Consider the following 20327-nt stretch of genomic DNA (forward strand, 5'->3'; position numbering starts at 1 on the left):
ATTGCACTGCTTGTTTTTGTTGTTGTAGAGTTTTAGGAATTTTGCAAATATTCTGGGTATGAACTCTTTGTCAAATGCATGGTTTAGAAATATGGTCTCGTATTTTATAGGTTGCCCTTTTACTGTTAGTTCTACTTTTGGAGCACAGTGGTTATTTTTGTTTATTTATTTTCAATTTTTAGGCAATCCAGTTTGGTTTTATATCTAATAGATCATTGCTGATGCAAAACAGTGAATTTCTTCTAAGATTTAAAAGTTTCATAGTTAAGTCATGGATCCAGTCTGACTCAGTTTTTGGTATGGCACTAGGTGAGGGTCCAGCTCATTCTTTCATGTCTCTAACTTCCTGGTATCATTTGTTGCAGACTGTCCTTCTTCACTTATGAATCTCCATCCTTGTCAGTGGCCTTTTGACCACATATGTAAAGGTCCGTTTTTTGCACTATTCCATTGTCTGAATTGCAAGTCTTTGACAGTCCTGTATGCTTTCCATATTGTAGCTTTATAGTAAGTTTTAAGATAAACAAGCATGCATCATCCAGTTTTGTTCTTTTGCCTATTTAGGGGTCCTTTGAGTTCCAGTATGAATTTTGTTATGGGTTTTCCTATTTCTGCAAGCCAAAATCAAATCAATGAACAACCCGTCAAACCTCTTTTGTTGCTCATTTAAGTGGTACATATAGTAAAACTTGAAGGATACACACAAATTGGCTTGTTATCTTACTTTGTTTTCTTGTCACTGTGATAAAATACCCTGACAAACCATTTGTTTGAGAGAGAGAGAGAGCTCACAACTCAACATATAGTCCATCACCAGGGAAGGCAAGGTAGGAGTTTGACAAAACTTGTCACGTTGCATTTGCTCTCAAGAAAACAGTGGACTACTTCCAGCCGCCTTCCCTGGCTCTTCTAGCTGTAAGTACCAAACTCTTCCACATTCTCGTCACAAAATATTTTCAGTGGCTTAAGAAACCTCAGTTAGGTTTATCTTAGCAGCAACCCTACTTCTGCTACTGATTTCTCTCCTAGCTTCTTTTCTCTTGCTGTGCTAAAACTCTGACTAAAAGCAGCTACTGGAGGTTTATTTGGCTTACAGTCCATCATGGCAGGGAATTTGTTGCAGTAAGAGTCTGAAGGGGGGACTAGTTTTACTGTATCCACAGTGAGAACAAGATAACAATGAATCCATGCATGCCAGTGCCCAGCTCCTTCTCTTCCTTTTTATTCTGTCAAGGACCCAGGCTGTGACAGGGGGTGGTGGGGGTGGTGGTGATGATCTTCCCACCTCGGTTAACCCACTTAAGTAAATGCCTCACCGGTATGCTCAGGAATTCATCTCTTGGTTGGTTCTAGATTGTGTCAGATTGACAGCAGTATTACACATAAGGATGCCATGTAAATGAGTGAAACATTTCATTTTAGGAGAAAAGAAAGCAAAAGTAATTACATTTGGAATTTTGATAGGATTGCATTAAGTTCACAAATTAACAAAATCAAACCAGCAAAGAACCCACCCAAAATAATATTTACTTATTGTCAATATTAGATCTTCTAATCCATAATCTTGGGATGTGTTTCTGTTTATCTTTGTTGTCTAACAGTTTTTATATGTGTATGTGAAATGTGCATGTGCACATGCATGCGCAGGCCGGAAGTTGAATTACCATCAGTTAGGTAAAATGGCTAGCCACCAAACGCAATTTTCTTGTTTCTGCCTCCCGGTACTGGGATTATAGGCATGTACTGCCACACTTGGCTTTTGACACGGTGTTGTGGGGGCAGGGCTGATCTCAACCGAGGCCTTCATTCTTGCACAGGGAGCACTTTGCCTACTAAGCTGTTCCTCCAACTCCCTCAACAGTGCTTTATAATTTGCATTGTATAATAAGGTTTTTGTTTTTTTACTTCCGTGGTTATGGTTATTCTTAAGCATTTTGTTCTTTGTGATGCTTGCTATTGGGGATGAAATTCAGATGTTATTGCTAATGTATAGAAATAACTGATTTTGTTTCCACTACTTTATTAATTCATTTGTTGGTTTAATATTTGTAGAATCCTTGGGTTTCTTCATATGTTTTGTCAGCAGTATAATTTTATTATTCCAATTTTTATGCCTTTTATTTGTTTTTCTTGCCCAATTTCTAGTTTTATGCTGAGTGGAAGTGGCTCTTTGATGAACTTTGAAGCAAAGATACTTAATATGTTTGGTGTGATCTAAACTGGCCAGTATATTCTCATGCAGTCATACAGAGACATCAGAAAACAAAGAAATGAAAAAATTGTCACTAGTCTGACCTTATCAAAGGCCAGCATGAGGCAAGGAAGTTGTAGGGATGGTTTGGCCGGAACATTAGCCTCCACTACAGCACATCGGCTAAGGCTTGTGGAAGATTTCATTAGTGCTGCAGCTGGCAGATATGACTGGGAAGAGATTTAGGAGGAGTCATAGGATGGTTTCAGAATAGACAATGCCAAGAGTCCACATATTACTGTTCATTGCCACCCTAATGTATTTTGGTATTTTACATGAGTGTGTGCATTTGTTACAATTAATGAACCAATATTAATTTGTGGGTATTAATTAAAGTCAGTATTTTATTTAGATTTCTTGTAATGTCTTTTTTCTCTTTCAGTAACGTTAAATTTGCTTATTTTACTACTTTACAGCGTGTCAGACTCTCCATGCTTTCCTTGTGACCTTGATTGTTTTGAGGAGCAGTGAGGTATTTTGTAGGATGTTGCCCATAGAAATTTTGTCTGATGTGTGCTTTCCTTTTAGTTATCTATGGTAGTATGTGATATGACTGTACTTAGTTGGCTTGTACCAGGATATTGTTGTGATTATTACCTTTTTTTTTTTTTTTTTGTTTTGGTTTTTTGAGACATGGTTTCTCTGTGTAGTTTTGGTGCCTGTCCCGGATCTCGCTCTGTAGACCAGGCTGGCTTGGAACTCACAGAGATCCTCCTGGCTCTGCCTCCCCAGTGCTGGGATTAAAGGCGTGTGCCACCACCGCCCGGCTAACTTTTTTTTTTTTTTTTTAAAGCAAGATTGCATGTGTCCTTCTGTGATGAACTAGGGAGAATAGACATAAGCACACAATGCTAGGGTGCAGGAGAAACAACCGGATGTCCGGTATCAGTGAGGTAAAGGGTGTGTGTCTCCTTTCTAGTGGCCTCATCAAAGGGCACTGTCTGATCGTAGTGGAGAAGCCCTGTTTTGGTTGGTGCTTGCTTTGCTTCTTTCTTACTGAGATTGCTAGTAGTGTCAGAGCTGTTGTTGGACATGGCTGGGGTGCTATTGGGAGGGTGTCTGTAGCTGAGAAAGCTGTTGGAAGGCTTTGTCATTTGATGCATGGTGCAGGGTTCTACGAAGCCAAATAGCAGCAACCCCTGGCCTCACAGTTAACATTGTGGGTGGCTGTGCAGATAGGCAGTATGGCAGAGGGCCAAAGAAAGGGATCGGTACTTCTTTCCCCTGACACAGCTCTGTAGTTCTCCTGACTTGTGGTAGCCTTTAGCCTATATCTTACCATCATGAAGACATTTTTCCTGTTACAACTGGGCTTCAAGCGATGTGGAAGGAATTGGATTTAGTGCATGTAATGTTGAGTCCAGATGGTGACTTGTCCTTATAGATTTCTGCTCCTGAGCCTTGGGTGATCTCTTGGTGCGTTTACATGAGGATGGCTTGATTAGAGATCTGTAACTTGTAGTGAAAGAGAGCCATGGGAGCATACTTCAGTTATCCTGAAGAACAGCTTCCTGAGAAATAGAGCTGTTCCAGTGTAGTCTATATAACTGAGCTGATGAACAGGCTTTGGATAGGAATCCACTCTGCATTTTACTTATTGCACAGGGTGTGTCTATACCCAGTATTTTATTGCTTCTTCCATGTCTCTGTAAGCAATTGCTTTTTTTTCTAGGCAGTAATGACACAGTTTACAGAGCAGTAGAAAACCATACCTCCCCCCAACTTCCTTTCTTCCCTCCTGCTCTCCCTCTGAAAGCTAAGCCTTACATCCTTGGCAGCGCTGGAGTGCGCAGTTCTGAAGAGGAGGTTGCTAATCAGGGATATGCCGAGCAGAGAGTCTGCTGCTGTGGCCTAAAATTTAAGCTTCAAGAATCCATTTGCTGCTGTCACTAACGTGTTATAAGGGGTGACGAACACCAGCTTTGTCACAGGGGATGCTTAGATCTTCACATTCTGGAGTCAGGGTGAAGGTGTGACACTGTGATACTTCCCCTGGTGTCATTGCTCTCTGAGCATGCTTGGAAGCCAGGGCTGTCAAGATATCCTTATGTCTTAATATGGGGAAGTTCTGTATGTTTTTGGCAACTGACAATTTAATAAGAGTTAATTTGAGTTTGAGAGGAAGTACAGATCTGTCCAAGAGTAAGATTTTGGAAATATTGTGAGACGTGTGCATTTGAGATGCCTGAAGATGTTTTTCTTTCGGTATCCTTTCGAAGGAGTTATTAACTGGTATAGTGGCTGTTTTACTTGGTATGGCTTAGAGGAGTCTTTTCTTCCCTGGTTTGCAGTTAGAAGAGCAGAATAGCACAAATGGTGGAGCCCACATCCCTCAGGTGTTCTGTCATCCGTTTTCTTGTCACATCAGTCCTCATCCCTTTGAAGGAGAGAGACAGGTCACTGGACCTTTTCTTCTGGGGCCTGTTGTCCACTCTTGATAGCCTTGGGAACGTATTCTATTGCCATGAGGAGCTTTTCTTGGCATTAATATGTCTAGATGGTAACAGACATAAGATTTTTCTCTTTTGGTTTCTGTAACTGAATCTATTTTTTTTTTAGTTGTATCTTCTAGGCAGTATCTAAGTACCTCATGGGCTTTTTATTTATGTAGAAAGCTCTTGGATTTGGAGGGTCTTATACCTTTTGGTACTACCCAGTTCTGATAACCAGCCCTAACTTGGTCCTGGTTTGCCTTCATGTTATATATATATATTTTTTATTGCCTCTGATCTTGAAGTTTCTCTGGCCAGAATTTTTGGTTCTGACTTTCTGGGTTTTAGGGTTTAGCTCTCTTGACTCAAATCTGTTATACAGATATAGTAAAATGACTATGATCACTTGACATTGTCTTTTGCTGCATTCAGAGTTGTAAGTTAATCTTAACGTATGGCAGATAAATAATAATTCCTTATTTCCTTTAGTCTGGGTTAGATCCTTCATTATCTTTCTGACTGCTGGGCTTTTCTTCCTGTGACTTCCATTACTCATAATGATCAAACTCAGATCTTTCCATCTGCCAGCTATAGTCAGCCTTCTATGGAGGGACACACAGCTTGGTTCTGACTGGCTTCTTTTTCCTTCTTCCTATTTGATGGTACTTAGCTACTGCCATTTCTTGTTGTGCTTATTTTCTAACTTGTTTTTTCTTGTTCTAAAGATTGTCCCTTAGAGTATTCCTTATTTCATCCATTTATTTATTTATTTATTTATGTATATATATATATATATATATATATATATATATATATTTGTTTGTTTGTTTATGGTATGTGATTGGCTGGTTCTTTGTAAAGGTGGAGAATAGCTGTTTTTGGATGAGTCTGCAAATAATTGAATATATGCTGTGGTGAAGAATCTTAGGCCTTCCAAGAAATAGGCCTCCTTTAAGATACTTCACAGTGTGCTGTCCATCATGGCAATGAACTGTCTAGCTGCTTTTGTTTCGTGCATAAAAGAGGAAAGGAATTTTGCCAGTCTTCCCTCCTTTTGTGGCAGTTGACCCCATAGTTCAGCCACCTGGTGGTTCCTGATGGGGGCCTGATTGAAGCATAGAAGAGTCTGATTTTCACTCTGCAGATGGAATGGATGGGAACAATATTTTGTAGTCAGCAGCTACCTTGTAATGCTTGCAAAGAAAGAAGAAGAAAAAAATTCCCATACAGCCTTGAAACAACAAGGTCTGGATATAATTGGGTGGATTGTTGACTACTGGCCGTGTTACAGGTTCTGGTTATAGCCATGATGTGATACTGTCCCAGTGTGAATGGCATTTTATTCTGTACACACTGGTGGGATGTTCTAACCTTCACAGAAGAATATTTGTGCTTTTGCCCTTCAAATAGATATCCTTGTATCCCAGACTGGAAGTTAATCGTTTTCAGCTGAGAGTGGGGTGCAATGTTAATGATTTTTGGTTTCTAAAATCAGATGTGTCCATAGAAGCATTCTAAAAAGATGGCTTGTAGAGTAGCTGAGGTAATATTTTAGCAATTTAGTGTTTCTGCTGTGAGATTAACAGCTAAGCAGCTCCTTCCCTGAGCTGAAATGACAGTTCTTTTCGTCCTTCACTTGTCTTTGATTTTTCTGCTCTTTATTGGGGCATCTTGTTTAGATTCTTTCTCACCTTTTTCTAATCCAACCCTTGCCTCTGAAGGTAGGATTTTGATTTTTAGTTTTAGACTTGCATCAAGAAAAATTTCAGTACAGACTGGATTTAATGTGTTGGATTTTTTAAGTTTTTATTCTTATTTAAACAGAGTTTTTACTGTCTAGCCCTGGATGTCTCATTTTGGAATTTACAGTATAGCCTTCCCTGGCCTCAAGCTCATAGTGGTCCTCTTTCATCTACCTTCTGAGATTGATTATAGGTGTGAACCATCACACCTGACTCAGATTTCTAGTTTTTCAGCTCTACAGTTAAGCACAAGAAATAAAATTGATCATCTTTATGAATAAAACAGCTTCTGTCTTATTAAGAGATTATTATAAGGTCTTTGGAAATTGATTACCACAGATGGCTGCTTATCTCACCTTTTGTATCTGCCTGTGGTGGCTGGTTCTTTGCTGTGTGATGAGGACCCTTGAAGCCAGTTAAGCATTGTTGCCTTCTTACTTGCAGGTGATGCAGGTATTGAATGCTGATGCCATTGTTGTGAAGCTGAATTCTGGAGTCTACAAGACCATCCACTTGTCGAGCATCCGCCCACCGAGGTTGGAGGGAGACAACGTACAGGTGAGACAGGGAAGTGTATTCGTGACTTTTCTATTACTGTGATAGAAGCACCATGACTGAGACAGCTTCTAGAAGGAAGGGTTTCTTTGCCATATGGTTTTAGAGGAACACGATTCTGTCATGGTGGAAAACATGGCAGCAAGCAACAACGGCGGTAGGAACTGGTAGGAACTGGATGCTCACATCTTGACTGCACACACGGGTCGGGAGTTGGGGTCGGGGTATAAGAACATGCACACATGCCATGAGGCTTTGGAATGTCAAAGCCCACACCCAGTTACATACTTCTAACAAGGTGTCTCCTAGATTTCCCCAAAATAATGCCACCAGCTGAGGACCAGGTGTTCAAATACATGAACCTAGGGGGGACATTCTCATTGAAATCACTCAGGAAGGTTCAAGTAGAGAAGCCAGAAAATTGGTTAAATATAATACTTAGATGTGAAAATGCCACCACAGACAGATACAAAAGGTGAGATAAGTCTTTGACATTCTGCAGATATTATGCCTTTATATTTGTAGCCCAAACCTCTACTCTGCTCTACTCCATTTCAATAGTTCTGGGAGCTGGAGAGCAGTTAGGATTGGGAATATTTCAGATAGTGGGTGAATTTTATTTGAAGAAGATCTTAACAGTTCTGAGAGAATAAGATGGAGAAATTTCGTACCCGACTTACATGGTAACAGGGCCTGTTTTTGGTGGTCATTTTGGTTTGGTAGTTCCTTATGTTTTTGCTTTAGGAAAAAAAAAATGAGTGTGTATGTATATGCTCCTTGGGGTCACCTGCTTACCTTTTACAGTTGTTAACTATACTATTTTTATTGTTTTGTACTATTTGCTAAGTTTGGGCTGAATGAGTGCTTGCCTGACTATATGACATGAGTGTGTATGTCAGTTCTAAGAAATTATGCTTTGGATGAAATTCCAGCAAGAGTTGGTCTTCAGTGTGTAGGTCGGTAGTTTGTGGTTAGATTTCATGATGATTTTCTTCCTATCATGCTGAGATTTGATGTGGTAGGGATGAGGATAGAGGTTGAGTATTTTCTTGGGTTTGCTTATGTCTTGCTTTAAGGCCATCACTCTTGCTCCTGGTACTTCCCTCTGATAACCTAAGGGTTTATGTTGACTGATTATAGAATTAGGCCCTTGGCGAGAGCGAGTGCCAGAGGGCACTTTTTAGAAATTAAACATCATGAGTGAAGTTAGTGTTATGGATTATCCACTTTTTTTTATTTACCTCATTTGTGGTTCTAAAGATGTGAAATTTGCTCTTCCATTGTTTTGTGCACACACGTGTTGTAGTGCACTTACAAGCTGAGCTTCAAACCCTGTTTCCATTTGTGTGGGAGTTTATAGACAGCCCTTAAGAGTAAAATCAAAATATCATGATTGTCTTTTGAGTCAGATCATGCATAAAAAACACATACAGGATGGGTGATTTCAATGTCTGGCCAATCAGTTCATTTGCTCTCTTTTTTCTTTGTAGAGGAGGCAATTTAATGCAGCCAACAGTACCGTGGTAAGGTTGAGAATTTAAATGCATGAAAGCTTAGAAATGCCAAAATGAGGTTGTCTCAGTGACTGTAGCTGTGCCTCATTGCACAGAGTAAATATACATCTCCAATTTGATCAGGATTGGGAGTCGTCCACGATTTTGCATCTGTGCCCTACAGTTGGAATTAAGGTTCCCACAGCAACCACAACTTTGAAATTCTTGAATGTTAATTTTTATGTCTGCATCATTAGCCAAAGCATTATGTTAATGTAGACTGTGTGGCTGGATTTTAAGCAGTTTTTAGGGGATGGGTGGTGTTGAGCTTAGGTGAAATAATAGGTTTTCTGAAGAAAGAGCTAACCTACTGGGAACTCAAGTTTTTCCAGGTTCACCTGGAGCTCCTCAGCTAGTGAAAGATACTTTTCTCTTAGCCTAGTAGCTGATGGGCAGTTGTTGATTTTTTTGTTTTTTGTTTTCCAAGCTCAGGCTGAATTCTGATTATACCATTTCTTGTTTCCTACCAAAATGAGTTATGTCTTTCTTTCTTCTGCTCCCCACCCCCCTTCTCTTTCTGTTCACTCCTGAGGTCTTACTCCATTTTAAGAAAGTTCTAAGCAAGGCTTAGCTATAATAGTCTGCAACATATGGCTTTGAGAGAAATAAGGACTGATTGTCATTATTTGTTCATTAAATTCCTCTGGAAGATTGATCCTATTAGAGGTCAGTGATATAGCACCCCCTGAACATGATGGCTGTTCTGCTGTTTCCCTGAGAAACCGTTTGTATTCAAAAACATGAAGTAAGCACTTGAGAGGAAGGGCACTGAAGGCCTATCTTGCAAACCACACAAGCCAGTTATATTTGTTGTTTTAAATTTTAGTTAACTACATTTAAAGACTAAAATATATTGGCTTTCATATATGTTTGTTAAAACATATCCAAAATATTATATCAACATTTAATGAATGCTAAAACATTAATGAAGTAGATCATTGTCGTTCCTTCCCCCCATCCCCAGTCTTTGAAATCTGGTTTATATTTTACATTTATACCTCATCTCAGTTCTTTCTAGCATCATTCAAGGTTTAAGTAGCTTCATGAGGCTAGTGGCTACTTGTATGGACAGCACAGCTCAGGGATACACAATGAGGGCCTTATGATGAACTTGAAATTATTTTGTTTAACCGTGAATAGACTAGCAGATAGTTAGATGCTAGGGTATGAAAACAAATGGGCTTGGTCATTAAGTAAGGGTCATATGTCAAAGACTTTATGTTAAGTTTTTTAGGTTTTGTCTTGAGGAATTTTAGGCCGAGGAGAAAGATGTATTTAGACTTATAAACTCTTAATGTCAGTGATTTGATTTACAAGATATGAAAGTAATTTACATTTGTACAAAATTGATCTATAAGGAGTAGCTCTGGATTTTTCTTTTGATAAGCCTTAATTGACCAAGTACCCAGGGGAGAATGGTATGACAAATGAGAACTGTAGCTGTTACTCCAGAAGTCCCTCTTGGTCCTGCAGGATTCAGAGTATTTGCCTTTCTCCTTAAAGAATTCCCCTGAGCTCTTACAAAGAGCTCAAGATTCTCTTCTACATTTATTCTAACGTTAACAAAAATTTACAGTATTGGTGTAGGAAGAAAACTTGTCTCTAGTTCCCAGTGGTACTATAATTTATATAGACGTGTGAAGCCTGGGGAGTAGACATACGCTAAGTTTAAGTTTCTAGTTTCCTTTACTACATTCTAGTGTTTGTACCCATGACAGGCAGGAAGCCTAATCAAGTATTCAAGGTAGAAGCAGGCATAGGGGCACACGCCTTTAATCCCAGCACCTGGGAGGCAGAGGCAGGTGGATTTCTGTGAGTTTGAGGCTAGTCTGGTCTGCATAGAGAGTTCCAGGACAGCAAGGGCTACATAGAGAGACCCTGTTTCAGTAAATATATAAAAATAAAAACTATATTTAAGGTAGAGCTATTGGAGGCTAGTACCTGTGTTAGCTCATTTGGTACCTTAGTACCTTAGTGCCAGTTAGAAAAGGATGTCCCTTCCCTAGGAAGCCTCAGGCCAGTCAGTACGTGTGCTTGGCACACATAGTAGAGACTGAATTTCAACTCCTGTTCTGTCTTTGTCCCTTTGGCTAGGTGCCCTTGTGTAAGATACAGCTTGCACAAGAATATGTTCCTGCTCTAGTTAGAATAAGATCTGGTAGAATCTCAAAGGAAAAGATGGTGTATTTTTGGGAGATGAGGAGTGGCCGTGTGACTGCAGAAACTCAGAATGCATGAGGATTGTTTGGGATGAAGGTCTGTGGTGGATGGATTGTACAGGGCCTTCAGGCATGCACTTGGGAAATTACCTTCTGTCTAATTACCAGGTACTTTCTTGAGGGTCAGTGGCTTTGAAATAAAGAAAGGTATAACCCAGCAGCTTATGGTATGAGCCCTGTCCAAGTAAAAGAACCATATGGGAGAGGATGCAAATGCAGAGCTGGAGGATTCCAGGAGAGAAGTCTTGGGTGTGAGCATTGTGATGGGCAGGCAGATGGCCTTGAAGCAGTTCCTGCCATGGGGTGGCCTTCTGAGCTCCAGAGGAGGACCCAATGGGACTGTTGCCTTTTAGGAAACTGGAGTACATTCTCTTCACCGATTCTCTTCCTCCTTCCCTAGAAATATTTAGTAGCTAAACATTTAGTAGCTAAACATTGGTGAAAACAGATCTTCTGAGACATCTAGAAATTGCCAGGTGGGTGGTGGTAATAGGAAAATTGGATTATTCCTCTTTCTTGCACCATCTCTTAAATTTTACAGGAAGACAAGGTTTTGCCCAAGGCTAACTGTATACTTCCCCCTCCCACTCTCTGGTGATTTTCTAATTGGAGCTAGGAGAAGCACTTAAAACACAGATCAGAGCAACTTTTTTTTTTTCCCCCTCCAAAGCCTTTCCTAGATTGCCCAGACAGGTCCTGTGTTTTGATTGGAGCTTGGTTTGTTGGTGGACAGTGTGATGGGAGGGTTAAATGCAAGAATATGTAGTATTTCCTCAGAAGCATTCAGGTGGGTGTGCCTGCAAGTCTTGGTCTTGCTTCTGGATTATTCCAGGTGAATCCATTGTCAGCTCTTAGGTGATAGACACTCCTTCATGCTGAAAGTCTGTTTAGAACTCCCATGTGATGCTTTTTTGAATCTGCACAGGTATCAGGGGTTCTCCAAAGGCAGAGCTTGCTTTATCCAGTTGTTTGCTATAAAGAAGTAAGTGCCGAGTCTCAGGGAAAGGCTCTGGCTTTTCCAGCTGCTGCCTTGAAGGAGATAGTACATTGTGCAATCTCAGGGCTTCCTAGGGAGCTTTTGGCTTTGATCTGAAACTGGAAAGCCTAGTGCTCCATCGCCCAGAGCCGCCTTGGGCTTTATGTTCCACTTGGAGTGTTAATGACAAAGGAAACAGCCCCCAGGCTTCCGGTGAAGGGGCTGACTTATTCCCTCATGAAGTCTGCGCTTGCAGTGCTATTGTAGTTGGCACAGAGAGATGGCTGAAATTTACCTCAGAAGTAGGTGCATCCTTTGCCCAGCCCCAAGGTGTTTAGTGGATCAAGTTTGCTTTTGGTTGCAGAACCTTTTCTCAGGATCCTTTGTGCAGCACTGCTGGCCCTCCCTTTTCCCCCTTGGACTCTGTCTTGGTACTCAGGCAAGTGTGCATATCCAAGGGTAGCTGCTTTCCCAGCTGGTAGCCCACTGCTTTTGGTATTTAGTCACTTCCGCTCCCTGCCTTTGAGCCTCCTCCCTGTGAACTCACCACAAAGGTTCTTTCACACCAGGGCCCGTAAACATTCAGACCTGGCCACTGAAGGGTCTTTCTAATCTCCTTGTATCCTTGCTGCCTTTACTTTGGGTGACTTTCTCAGGCTTGTACCACCTGGGACTCTTGGACAGGCAGTTGGTAGAGAGGAACGGCAGGTATTTGCATTATCAAGGATGCCCTGGGATTCTTGAAGGCTTTTTGTCAGAGGCAAGGCTGATTCAGGTTCTGATAAATTCATTGTTGTGCAGGACCCTGGGATGCTCTGCCATTTAGACACAATTGCAAGTGGTTCCCAGACTATTCCTTCTGGTTTTGACTTCTGAAAGATAGGTGACTAGTCCCTCTGGACCCTCACACAGACCATGTGGCCAGTAAGATGCCTGCCAAGAGAAAACCGTGGGGCTGGAGTTCCCAAGCTAAGTAGGGGCAAACCAATAAACCACTGACTGTGATTGCAGGCTTGTTACTGGGAGCATAAGGCAAACAGCAAATTAGAGAGGGACTGCAGCTTGGCATTAAGGACCTTGGAGACAAGCAGAAGCTCTTTGAAATGGATGTAGCATTTCACTGGTTTCCAGTGAAGAGATTTTGGGAACCGTGGCAGTGTGATCAAAAGACATAGAATGTGTCAGAGTGCTGGCAGAGGCATTCTGTACCCGTTTCCAAATTGTTTGATCTGGGCATTTTTGAGATGAACACTTGAAACCTCCTTTATTGGAGGCTGAAAAAAATTACTATTAGGAGATGATAGCTCACCTATTTAAGATTCCAGAATGTGTAAGTCCTGAGATTAATATCTAGGTGCCATCACTTAAAACATTGCTGCGATTTGCTGCTCAGCTGGAGGGTTACTGATGGGCAAGGTGATTAGGTCAAGACATTGGTATCTGGGCAGATAGTAGTTTCCTAAAATGTACACTCCACTGATCTTTCTCAGTGTATTTTAAACCAGAAAAGACAGCATGTGCCCATCTTGTTGCATTTGATTTGCTTTTTTTTAGTTTCTTTCCATTCCTTGAGCTTGAGATCCCCTTGCCTCTTTCTTTCAGATTATATTTTGTAGGATTTTAACAATCTCCTAGTGAGTCTTGGTGGTTAATCCTCTGAACCTTGTACATTTACCGCTTTCAGCCCATCTCTCTCTTCTCTGTTCCTTTAATCATCACAATCACACAGTTTTACATTTTCAACTTATCTAAATCTTGCTCATGCTGTGTGTTCATGTTTCTTCCCGCTTCTCAGTGCCACTGAGCTGTGGTAATTCTCTGTTGTTTCTGGACTTGGCGGCACCATCGTTTACCGTTCTCTGACCTCTTAATGCACCCTCTGTCTTGCTTCCATTCTTAAGAGTCCTGTTAGGTCAGAGACTTCTATACACACAGCCCTTTCCTGCTCTCCAATATCCCGTAGTATTTGTTGATGTGCATGCCTGCTTTCTGCTGTGAAGTCTGAATGCTGCTGAGGCCAGGAATGGCATTTCTCATCTTTATCTCCTCTTTCAGAATCTTGTAGAGTACTATGAATATAGTAGCCAATTATCAAATGTTTAAATCCCATATGCTGAGGCATAAGACTTAATTCCATATATTGCTTTTGAGGGGCATCATTTTGCCCACTCTAAATCCTTTGCTAATCCCTGGACTGCCTCTGATAGGTCTTTTCAGCTGGGACCCATGGACTGGGCTTAAGTCCCAGGAGTCTCTGCTTTCCTGTTGCCCATCTCCCTCCTAATTGCATCGCTTGTTTTTCTGGGTAGTTTACACCTGGCTTAGAGTTTTGCAGCTCCTTCTTTTCCCCACCCACCCTGTTTCTGTCTAGTTTCTGCCTCTGTGTGACCAGCTCTGCCTCTCCCTGTACAGTTTCCCTTAATGTGTATTCCATTAGCACAGTGCAGCCTGGGTTCAATCCACCCCGGGGGTTAATGTCAGGACTTTAGTGTCTGTGAAGAGCAGGCCCTGTGTGACTCTTCAGACACCTGCTCTTCCTCAGCCTTTTCAGCCGCCTTCCTTTCAGGTGTGCTGATTCATTGACATCTTTAGGTGGACTTTTTACTCAGGGCTATGCTTTGTTTTTCCCTTCCTTCCTGTTTCGACCTTGTTAGTTGTCAGATTATTTCTTTGCTGGAACTAATTTTAAAATCAATTAGAGAGCTTTCCCGTCATCTTTCTCTCTTTATTTATGAGGTGCTGATTGCAGAACTACCTACACTGTGTTTAGATAAATTACTTTTTTTAAAAAATGTAACATTTATATTCAAGGCAAGTTTAGTGCAGCCATCCAATGCTTTGCATTTTTGCAGGCCGGAGCTGTAGGCTTCAATTCTTGGTGGGCTAATTAGCTTTGGGCTGGGAGAATTTTGTTCTGTTTAGAAACCAAACATTTAAGTTCCTCATATATTATAGACTTTGTGGTTCTGAGGAATTATTTTAATTAACAAGATGTTTATAATTTCAGGGATGTGCGTGCGTGCGTGCGTGCGTGCGTGCGTGTGTGTGTGCGCGCGCGCATGCAGGTGGACCTCCAGCAGAATGATGGATTAGGGATGAAGCAGCAGTGGGTCACCCCACTGTTTGCACAGAGGCTCTTCAGAGCTGAGACTAGAAAGGGAAGCTGAAGGACACAGATGCTTCTCTTTTCCCTAGCAAATGACAGACCCATTGGTTAGGCGTATTTTTGGTGTCACTTTTCATTTTAGCCTTTCTTTGAAAATCTGCAGTCATTTTCTAGGGTGTTCAAATTTTATAGTCCCTAATTCACCCACTACCATGCGCCCGGCTGGTTTAGGGTACGAATGCCTTCGCTCAGCTCAGTGTCTTGTTTATGTCCACCTTGGTATAAGGCTTCTTCCCAACAGGATCTCTGTTCAGTTTAGCTGTGAAGACATTCTAGAAACTCGATGTCTTTACTTTCTCACATCTCTGCTTGGAGTCAGTTTGCCCTTGTTTAACTATGTGGCACACTTGGTAAGGCTAGGCAGAAGCATCACATGATCTTTCTGGTTACACACTGGTCCTCAGAGTTTGCTACTTCTGTCAATGCAGTCTGGAAAATCTGCATATTAGAAGCTTATAATTTCTAGTTTCTGCTTGCTCACTCCCTTTCTTTCTTCTTTTTCTTCTGTCTCTATGCAGTTTGATTTTCTGGGTCATGTAGATTCCTCATTTCTTCAAGTCTGTTGCAGACTAACTGCCTAGCATATAGTTGGTACTCAGTTATATAATGTCTGCCTGCATTCTCAGTTCCCATCTCAGCTCCATGTTCATAATCTGCTGCTGCAGATGGGCAGAGGGCACTGACCTTTAACTGTGACGCTGCCACTTGCCGACCAAAGGGTGTTTTCCTGATGACCAGGTGGGCTGGACTCTTTCTGTGTGTGGCTGCCTTTTATAAGGTGGGCTGCAATTAGGAGAAAGCCTTGTTCTTATTCATATGGAGCCTGCTTAGCATCTGCTTCTCCAGCTGGATGGCTTGTTTTAGAATGACTGGTGTGCAGGAGCTGTAGGTGGAGCTTGGTAAGGGATTGCTGATGTATGTGGCTACCCAGGGCTCCCTTGTCGGCCTCCTGCTTCTTCAGGCTTTGGCTTTAGGCCCAGACCCCATGAGTTGGTGTGCAGACTATACTTGCTACCCTGTTCTTATCGGACCCTCTTTACCTTTTAATGCAACTGATGGGAGAGAGCACACTGGGTTCTGCGTGACAGATTGACGCACAGTGCCATGTGCTGGTTTGACTGGTCGGAATGTCCAGATTATTAGGCCAGTTAGCACTTAAAGAGGAGGGAGACTTGACGTCAGTCAAAGCAGCTCCTTTCAGTCACTTGTTCTTACAAGGGGACAGAAGCTGTCGTGGTGCTTTGCTCGTCCCTTCTAGTGTGTGCTGCAGCACCAGCTCAGCTGCCCAGTTCTGCCTGCTGCTGGAGCCCTTGTGGAGCCTTTCTGTCAGAGCTTGACTGGGGCTTAGCGGCTGAGTGCTCTGGGCGCCGCCTCCTCTCTCTGAAAGCGTTTAGCCTCACTCCTCCTTCCTTCTGTACTTGAGTCCTCTCAGAAGAGTAACTGATTCCTTTAGCTCAGACATTCCTGTTTGCAGGTGAAGTTTCACTTAGTTCTGGGGTGCCTGGATCCAGAAATAGCAGGGCTCTGGGAGATTTCTATTCCTCAGGGTAAGATACCATAAAGACCAGCAGGTAGAGGAGGGCAGTACCTGCTGCAAAGCCATTTCCCAACCCTAGAGACTAGAAATTAGTCTTTGGTGCCACTGAAGGAACCTGGCGAATGTGAATCTCAGTGAAGTTAAAACCCTGTAGCCTTTCGTTTTTAGCCACCTCACCTGGCAAGAAATGTGTCCTGAGGGCTAGAACCACAGTGTTTAGCTCCGGTCTCTCTCTCTGTGTCAGGAATATGCTTGCATGTGCTCAGGTAGGAAGATGCTCCCCTTTTTCCTGAGTCTTCCCTTGCTGGGAGACTCAGAGGTTGTGTCCTGATTGTTGCTCTTCTCACCTCCTCGCTCTCAGAAAGTTTGTTCTGTAGATGCCTCTGCAAATGTGAGTGTGGGTATTGCTTTCTTTTCCATTTGATTTGGATCACCTTCCCTGTCCCAGGTGTGGGTCTTTTCAGTCCACTTGCTATGTAGTCTCTGTCATGGAATGCCTTTTTCCCTATGCAAAATAAGAAATAGTACCTTGTATTTGAATGAGAAAGTCACTCCTAGTGAGCACAGTCTAGGCAGATTGTTGCTCTTGTACCAATGAGTGGGCCTTGCAGAGGGGCTTCTTGCAGTCTGTCTCTCCGTATTTTGTGTGGCTCTTAGATCCTTGGTGCTGTCTCAATGCCACACGAACCTGTCAGGAATTCTTAGTGATGTTAGGTTGCCTCTCATGCCTTGCTGGGGTGTAGCCAGAAAGAGCAGCTTCTTGAACAGGAATCCACTATCTCAGAAAGGGGCTACAACAAAATTGTCCTCTAGTTTCCTTTTCTCTTTTCTTTCTTTCTTTTTTTTTTTTTTTTTTTTTTTTTTGGTTTTTTTTAGACAGGGTTTCTTTGTGTAGTTTTGCGCCTTTCCTGGAATTCACTTTGTAGACCAGGCTGACCTTGAACTCACAGCAGTCCGCCTGCCTCTGCCTTTGCCTCTGCCTCCCGAGTGCTGGGATTAAAGGCGTGCGCCACCACCTCCCTGGGGTCCTCTAGTTTTCTTGAGCAACAACATTTAAACTGCTTATTTAATGTGGTCTTGTATTTTGTTTTGTTTTGTTTTGTTTTTCCAAGACAGGGTTTCTCTGTGTAGCTTTGGAGCTTGTCCTGGAACTCACTCTATAGACCAGGCTGGCCTCGAACTCACAGAGATCCACATGCCTCTGCCTTCTGATTGCTGGGATTAAAGTCATGCGCCATCACGCCTGGCTCTGCGATCTTGTATTCTAAGAATTACACATGTGTGTCATTTAAGCAAGACTGGTGTACTGCTTCTGGAGATTAAATCAGTTGATGTCTTCATTGATGTAGTCTCTGGCTGTTATTTCTAGATACTGGTTTAAGGAGGCAGCTTCTCAAGGCAGGAATCTTGCTTTTAAATAGTGAGTGTGTGTGGCAAGGCAGAGTGGTCCTCATTTTAGCTGTTTTTGATGTTGGTGTTTTTTTTTTTTTGAGACAGGGTCTCATTGTGTAGCCCCTGGCTATCCTGGAACTTGCTATGTAGACCATGCTGGCCTCAAACTCATAGAGATCCTCCGACCTCTACCTCCTGAGTGCCAGGATAAAAGGCATGTGCTGCCACACCCGGTTCATGTTAGCTGTTTTAATGGCAGCCTTCAAACTTGCTATTTGGTACTAGTGGTAAGGATTCAAAACTTCAATTGTTAGAAAAGTTTGCCTTGTTGATGCCTGTGGGAGGGAGCAGGCCTTCGGCAGGTTCCACTTTTTTATTTAAATCCGTTTTCCTTGGTCTTAGTGATTTTTTTTTTTTTTCTTTTTGAGGCAAGGTCTTGCTGTGTAGCCTGTTCTTGAACTCCTGAACTCTCTGCTCAGGCCTCTCAGATGCTGGGATATAGTCTGTACCACCTTGCCTGGCTCCTTCCCCTCTGATTACACCATACCTCCATTCTTCTTCTCTGCTGCATAGTCCTCGTTACTAATGCTTCTGTTTCTCCTTTTCTTCTTCTATCTCAAATCCATCTTGGATCTGTTATGTTTGATTGTTGTGGGTTGGCTTGGCCAGTTCAAGGATGTAAAGCTTCTTGTGGTAGTAGAGCTAACCCGGTTTTACATGCACCATGACACACAGAGGCCATAGCAGTCTAAGGACACAGTGTTGACTCTCCCACCCATATATCCAGTTGGAGTTTTGTAACTGAAGGCTCCCTATCATTGAATGCAAGCAGTTGTGCATTGGAAAAATTTTTTGGGGAAAAAAAATGCATCTGTATTCAACATGCACTGATTTTCTTATTCTAAGAGTCAAATCCAGGACTTCACACATGCGTGCCATTATTTCTTAAACAAATAAGCATACAAATAGTCTAGTCTGCCATTTTAGAGGGGCTTGACCATCTTAAGCCCCCCATCCTCTCCCCCCATGTAAGGGGGGGGTTGTGATATGGTGTGTCCTGGAGAGCCAATCTGTGGATACTGAGGGATCTTTCAGCATCTTGGTGGCCCTGAATTGACCTCATGTTCTGAATTAGGGACTCTGGTGTTTCTGGCTGTTGATTGACCTTGCCATATCTTTTTTACCTCTGTTCCCTTCCCTGCTAGAAAATTGATGCCCATATGTGTGCTTCTAAGGTATCCCCTGATGCAGAGTTCTACAAGGGCAGATCATCTGATTGTTAACGTTAGATTCACTGCAAATATGGCTACCCAACATTATTGCTTCTCATTTACTGCAAATGAGCTGCAAGCCTTCTGGGCTTACACGGGACTGCTCTGAGGACAAAGATTAAGTGGATCTCTGCTGGTGCCATATATTTTGATTGAACAGTAGAGCTGCGGTGTGTATTCAGGGTCTGCCACTGACCGCCACTGCCCTTGTCTCCCTGCCACAGCTGTGTGCCCTTAGTTCTCACAGTGACCTCTGGCTGAGCTTTTCTCCCTTTGAAAGGAGGCCAGATCAGCTTTTCTTAAGGTGTCAGTACTGAACTCCTTGTATTAAAATCTCTGTGACTGGGGCCCAGAATGCTCATTTTTCACAGCTGCTAGACATCAACTTGAGAAGCACTGTTCTAGATAGTTTCTCGTAGCAGTTGAAGAGTGGGTGTTTACCAAAGCTGTCTCTCAGGAGTTTGGTTTCTGACAATGCCAATTTTCTTTTTTGAGCCAGATTTAGAAGTAGTTTCCTATATAAGCACTACCATATCTCCAAGGTTAAGAGCCAACTGCCAACCAGACATGGTGCTCTTAACTTAAAATGTGCCCGAGGTGCCAGTGAAAGGCGACAGGAGGGTCTGTCTGAGAACAAGGCTTTCTAGGGAAGAGTCTGAACACATTGTTGGAGCTGATGGTTACGTGCCTAGTGTTTTTTTCCAGGTCCATTTCACTTCATGGTAGCAAAAGGAAAGGTTTATGAAGGACTACTCTGATGACTGGGATTTGCTCTCATGTTATTCTGTCAGCTGGACTTGGTAAAACCTGGAAGAAGGAACAGTTAAAGAATGGGCTCGGCTCTGGCGTGTGCAAATAGCCATTGTGTAGTTGGAAGAAACTACATGGCACATATAGAGAAGTCAGTGTTCAGGCCACAGTCCAGCAAACCGTCAAGAGGCCGGGCGGTGGTGGCGCCCGCCTTTAATCCCAGCACTCGGGAGGCAGAGGCCGGTAGATCTCTGTGAGTTCGAGGCCAGCCTGGGCTACAGAGTGAGTTCCAGGATAGGCACCAAAACTACACAGAAAGAAACCCTGTCTCGAAAAACCAAAAAAAAAAAAAAAGAACCTTTGGAATCATGTGCACAAAAGTGTGTGGTGTGGGCTTAGTGTTCTGGCTGGCATTTTTTTAAGATCGAGGTGAAGGAAAGCTTATCCCTTGTTAGGGCTTACTGGAGATGTGCTCAGGTCTGT

At 42.4% G+C, this 20327-nt stretch overlaps 1 protein-coding gene across 1 annotated transcript in view; it reads left to right on the forward strand.

Moving 5' to 3' along the window:
• Nucleotides 1-20327, forward strand: part of Snd1 (staphylococcal nuclease and tudor domain containing 1) — a 421942-nt gene that overhangs the window by 57312 nt on the left and 344303 nt on the right. The window contains exon 10 of the mRNA XM_052719698.1: nucleotides 6870-6983. Coding sequence (XP_052575658.1) covers nucleotides 6870-6983 — 114 coding nt within the window. The remainder of the gene's footprint in view (nucleotides 1-6869; nucleotides 6984-20327) is intronic.

Source organism: Peromyscus californicus, unplaced genomic scaffold, assembly GCF_007827085.1.
Source record: "Peromyscus californicus insignis strain IS unplaced genomic scaffold, ASM782708v3 Scaffold_6__1_contigs__length_162567912, whole genome shotgun sequence".
NCBI lineage: Eukaryota > Metazoa > Chordata > Mammalia > Rodentia > Cricetidae > Peromyscus > Peromyscus californicus.